Source organism: Colobus angolensis, unplaced genomic scaffold, assembly GCF_000951035.1.
Source record: "Colobus angolensis palliatus isolate OR3802 unplaced genomic scaffold, Cang.pa_1.0 Scaffold288, whole genome shotgun sequence".
Classification (NCBI taxonomy): Eukaryota; Metazoa; Chordata; class Mammalia; order Primates; family Cercopithecidae; genus Colobus; species Colobus angolensis.
The window spans coordinates 94,615-100,614 of NW_012116132.1; the positions used below are offsets into that span (position 1 = coordinate 94,615).

General features: G+C 39.7%; 1 protein-coding gene across 1 annotated transcript in view; it reads left to right on the forward strand.

The window, feature by feature from the left end:
* The window catches only part of LOC105516698 (dynein heavy chain 14, axonemal-like), a gene marked incomplete at its 5' end in the record, with an annotated part of 154,523 nt that overhangs the window by 81,881 nt on the left and 66,642 nt on the right, over positions 1-6,000 (forward strand). Inside the window, one exon of the mRNA XM_011948971.1 lies at positions 1,921-2,165. Within this exon, the coding sequence (XP_011804361.1) occupies positions 1,921-2,165 (245 nt within the window). The remainder of the gene's footprint in view (positions 1-1,920; positions 2,166-6,000) is intronic.

Consider the following 6,000-nt stretch of genomic DNA (forward strand, 5'->3'; position numbering starts at 1 on the left):
TGTATTTAATATCTAGAGCAAAAAGAGATTTTTGCCTAGGAAGGTAAAAAGCATTATATCCATGTTCCCAGCAGTAAAGGGACTCCAGGAAATGGACTCGCACTAGCCAATTTCACACAGCACTGTTACATAGATTTGATTACCATAAAAATGTGACTCCCAAGAAATAAGATGTTTGAGTTGTTCATGGTCATTCTCTCCTTGTAGGCAAAGCCACAGGAAAGGCCATTTATAATAAGAGCCTTGCTGGGTAAGCAAGTAATTGGCAAAGGAAACTAGAAGACTTTAGCCATCATTAGCCTGGTGCTTTTAACTTATTCCCAGGAATTCTGACGTACTGACTCCTTACCAAGCGGTGCTGACTCAAACCTGTTGGTCAGTGTGTCCTCTCCCCTGTGCAGGGCTGCAGTCTCTCATGAAATTATTACTCCTTAGAATTCTGTCTTCTGTGGCTGGGCGTGGTGGTGCACACCTGTAATCCCAGCACTTTGGGAAGCTGAGGCAGGTGGATCACCTGAGGTCAGGAGTTCAAGACCAGCCTGACCAACATGGTGAAACCCCTGTCTCTACTAAATACAAAAAAAAAAAATTACTTAGGTGTGGTGGCGCATGCCTGTAATCCCAGCTACTTGGGAGTCTAAGGCAGGAGAATCGCTTTAACCTGAGAGGCGAAGGTTGCACCTGAGAGGCGAAGGAGCCAAGATCACACCATTGCACTCCAGCCTGGGCAACAAGAGCGAAACTCTACCTGAAATAATAAAAATGATAATAATAATTCTCTCTTCTGTTAATAAAACAGTTTCCAAAGTATGCTCCTCAAAACATTTCCATGCTGTAATAGGTGTCACTCAAAAAAGAGATCCCAGGGCTTCTTAAAGTATGCTAAAGGTAACAGTCCTACAGGACTTAAAACCCCTTTATTCACCAAACCCTCTCCAGAAAATAGTGTTGTATAGACTACACTTTGGAAAACACTGCATTAACCCATTCTTTTTTCTTGCTGGATATAATTTGTTTGATTAAGTAACAGTGCTAAAAATGCTAATGAAGTAACCGTGCTAAAAATGCTAATTTTCCTGAGTAGATAACCCGGTCCCCATGTTAGGAATGTGTGTTGAGAAGGTGCTGGAGGGCACTGTTGTAGAGGGCAGGCTTCAGTGATGGACCTCACTCTGTCACTTTCTGGCCATGTGATATGGGCAATTTATTTAATACCATTAAGCTTCAATTTCACTCTTCATAAAGTGGAATGAAGAATTGTCTCTGCTTTATTAATCTGCCCACTCTTCACTATGACTGCCACTGACACCACCCTGCTCCACGCCACCATCATTTCTCACATGTTACCCAGTCTCCCAGCTTCCCTCTTGCTCCTCTGCCTCTCCTCCCAGGCTATTCTCAAGATGGCTGCTACATCTTAGGTACAATGTACACTGCTCAGGTGATGGGTGCACCGAAATTTCAGACTTCACCACCATACAATTCACCATGTAGCTTTACCACTAAAGCTATTGAAATTTTTTTTTAAAAAAATGATAGCTACTAGAGAAGTCTGATTTAAAAAGACCTTGTCACTCCTCCAATCCCTCCATTGGCTTCTCAACTCACTAAGGGTAAAAACCATGGTTTTCACAATGATCTAGTGGCAAGTCAAAACTTCTACTGTTTAACATTTTCTGTGCTCTGTCCTTATGTGTAAACTAAACATAGTATGTACACAGTCTGTGGTTGTATTTTTTTAAGACTTCAATGCAAATGTATTCATATAGTATACATTGAAAGTGTACTTTGTATACAAAACTGAAAAACACTAAAAATCTTGTGTACTTCCAGGAAAAATGCTTTATGTATTTTTAAATAAATTGTTCAATTTTTTCTTCTGTATGTTCTTTGAATAACTGGTGCCTTTCTCATGTTTAGGTTATACTTATCTACAGAAATAGACAACCCCCATTTTCTTCCATCAGTTTATAACTTTGTTACTATGATCAACTTCACCGTAACATTCCAAGGTTTGCAGGATCAACTCTTGTCTACTGTGGTAACTCATGAAGTTCCTCATTTAGAAGATCAGCGTTCCAAGTTACTGGAGAGTATTTCCCTTGATGCCGTAACTCTTGAAGAACTAGAGGAAAAAACATTAAATTTACTGCAGAAAGCACAAGGTAAGTCAAGATATTTAGTGATAGTAAGAGATCTTTGCAATGGATAGAATAAAAAGTTATGAGAACCAAATTTTGAATTTGAGCCAAAAATACCAAATCTCCATTTCCACCAGATAACTGATAAAGGTAGGTGAATCACCCCATTTCTAAACTTAAACATTGTAAATTTTGGTGTTCCTCAGTTCCACTTTTGCTTTAGCTCATTGTGTTGTAGAACATTTGCCACCCTGTAACTGGTATAAGTTGTAAGACAAATTTTACAGAGTCTAGTTAGTTCCCCCATGTCTGTACTTCAATGAAGTACAGACATCTGTTATAGGTCTCAAGTTAGATTACAGAGACTGAATGATTGGGCTTTCCCCAAGTATTAATAACGAAAAGATATTTTTTATTTTTTTTTATTTTATTTTTTTAGACAGTCTCGCTCCATCACCCAGGCTGGAGTGCAGTGGGCAATCTCGGTTCACTGCAACCTCCGCCTCCTGGGTTCCAGCGATTCTCCTGCCTCAACTTCCTGAGTACCTGGGATTACCAGCGCATGCCACCACACCCGACTTAATAACTAAAAGATATTTTAAAAGCAAACAATCCAGTGACTTTTATATATCCCATTAAAACATGCTGTTGGCCGGGCACGGTGGCTCATGCCTGTAATCCCAACACTTTGGGAGGCCGAAGCAGGCGGATCACCCGAGGTCAGGAGTTGGAGACCAGCCTGACCAACATGGAGAAACCCCGTCTCTACTAAAAATACTACTAAAAAATTAGCCGGGCTTGGTGGTGCATGCCTGTAATCCCAGCTACTCAGGAGGCTGAGACAGGAGAATCGCTTGAACCCAGAAGGTGGAGGTTGTGGTGAGTCAAGATGGCGCCATTGCATTCCAGCCTGGGTTAAGAAGAATGAAACTCCGCCTAAAAAAAAAAAAAGACTGTACTGTACTAAAACAAATTAAAAGCTAGTTTTTTTAAAAAAAGGCAAAATTTTACCAATAGTAATAATTAAGAACATAAGTTTTGAAAGATGAGGAAACCAAGTTTGATAGGGCATGAAGCACCCATACCTTGGGAGCAATATTGACCATTTCAAACATAAAAGAACCCAGGGAATTAAAAACAAAACAAACAAAAACTGCTTGATGATGAAGTCTCACCAACTGAGCAATCAGAATCAGAAAGTGGAAGGAAACCTGAGTGCAGTCACCTCACAGTTCATGCAGAGAAGCCAATCCATCCTGTTTGAAATTAAAAATGTATTTTTATTTTTTAAAATAGAGATTGAATTATTTCATTGCTTTCATCATCTTTTCTTATAATCTTAGAATAATGTTTTAGTTTCTAAAACTAATATATATTATATTCAAGAAACGTTTATCTGAGATTCAGCAATTCTATTGATTCTTTTTCTTAATTCCAGTAAAGGTAAATTTACTAGTTACTTAAAACACAGTATTTATAGTAGGATCCATTTCTCATAAACACACACACACATGCATATTCTGTCTATTTATCAATCCATTTACTTACCCTTCTATCTGCACATATGTATAGAGAGAGATACTTTGGATGATGTTACCTAGGTGTTAACACTGGAACTTTTGGGGCAGTGATGCCATGGGTGCCACCCCCACCCCTCACAACCTGGGTCCACATTTGCCAGCTTGCCCCTCCTCTCGGCCAGCGCTTACAGGTGCTACTACGTGGTAGCCCATTCCTTATCGTCCAGAGCTGGAACCACATTCACCGTGCTGCCTTGGACTTCCCGGAAGCAAGACAGATCTGCCTGTCTTGTATCAGTGCAATGCCTTGTATCAGTGCAGTGATGAATTTGAGCCGTTCCCACATTGTGGTTACACACCTTTCTCCACCGAAAGGATGTGGCTCCCCACTGTTAGACGTTTACGTTAATATTGACATTTCTTCCCTAACAAATTGCTGCAAGTAACAGCACCTTGCTGAGACCTGTGGCCGAAACAAGAATAACTGTGATGAGGAGTTCCAGTGTTGCCTCTGTAAGGTCTGCTGAGATGTGCAGAAAACACTGACTTGTTCAGCATGTCTTAACCTTTGACAAAGAACTTACATTTTTACGGCATACAACTGCCTTAGTTTGGGGAAATGATTAAGACCTTAGGAGACTTTACATTTTGTTTAAAACCTCAAACAAACAAAAGCTTCAGTAGGGAGAGTAGTGGGGAGGGCATGCCTTTCCTCCTAGGATCCTCCTGAGTGTTGCTGCCTCAGCATGCCATTGTCTTGACCCAATTCCAAAAAGAGATATGTGTTAAATGGAGAATTTTTAAGACAAATAAAGTCTGCAACTCAATTTTTGCAACCATGTTTACAAAAAAAAAGGAGCTCAAATTTAATTATATCTTGTATTAGAAATACAGGCAAATCCTCATTTAGAAGCATATTTTTATTATGAAATGTTAAATACACATTTATGCCTGGAGGACCTGACTTTATTCGTTTTCAATGTTAATTATACCTAATAAGCTGTTTCTTTATAACACATGAATAAATTGTGCTTCTAGTAATAAGGCTAACTACATGGACAAGGCTTCTGTATCTGTTTTTTGTTTTTTGGTTTTTGGTTTTCTTGTAAGACTGGAGCCATTGGCTGGTAACTCCTTAGGGAGCAAAACATCTAAGTATTATATAATATACATAGAAGGTGACAATCAAGATTCAGAAGCACAGCCACTCCCATTTTATGAACCACTCATATAACAAGTCATACTTTGCTATAAACTTCACCTGAATTGAACAAAAGGTGGATTTCATGAGCTAAATGAAAAGGTGTTTAAGATAACACTCATTACGGCACTATATGCTTTTATTGTGCCTTTGCTGTTTATTCTCTGCCATTTGTTCCTTGTAGTAGAGTCTGGGTATTTTTTAAAGACTGTGATCTTTGAGTAATAGTGATTTCAGTAAAAATTGTTCTGGAAAAAAACTAAATTAAGAGACACCTTGATTATATGCATAGGTTTTCCTCCTCCTTTCTAGGATTTAGTAAAACTAAGCTTTTTGTTTGTTTGTTTTTTAACTTTTAAGTTCAGGGCTACAAGTGCAGGTTTGTTACATAGGTAAACTTGTGTCATGGGGATTTGTTGTACAGATTATTTCATCACTCAGGTATTAAGCCTAGTACCTATTAGTTATTTTTCCTGATTCTCTCCCTCCTACTACTCATCACCCTCTAATAGGTTCCTGTATATGTTGTTCCCCTCTATGTGTCCATGTGTTCTCATCATTTAGCTCCCACTTACAAGTGAAAACATGGAGTGTTTAGTTTTCTGTTTCTGTGTTAGTTTGCTGAGGATAATGGCCTCCAGTTCCACCCATGTCCCTGCAAAGGGCATGATCTTGTTCTTTTTTATGGCTGCATCGTATGTACCACGTTTTCTTCATCCAGTCTATCACTGATGGGCATTTAGGTTGATTACATGCCTTTGCTATTGTGAATAGTGAAAACTAGCCATTCTTATGTTTATTTATTTATTTATTGAGATGGTGTTTCGCTCCATTGCCAGGCTGGAGTACAGTGGCACAATCTCAGCTCACTGCTACCTCCACCTCCCAGCGATTCTCCTGCCTCAGCCTCCCAAGTAGCTGGGACTACAGGCACGCACCACCACACCCAGCTAATTTTTGTATTTTTTGAGATGAAGTCTTGCCCTGTCACCCAGGCTGGAGTGCAGTGGCATGATCTTTGCTCATTGCAACCTCTCCCTCCCAGCGATTCTCCTGCCTCAGCCTCCTGAGTAGCTGGGATTACAGGCACCCACCACCACACCCGCCTAATTTTTGTACATTTAGTGGAGATGGCGTT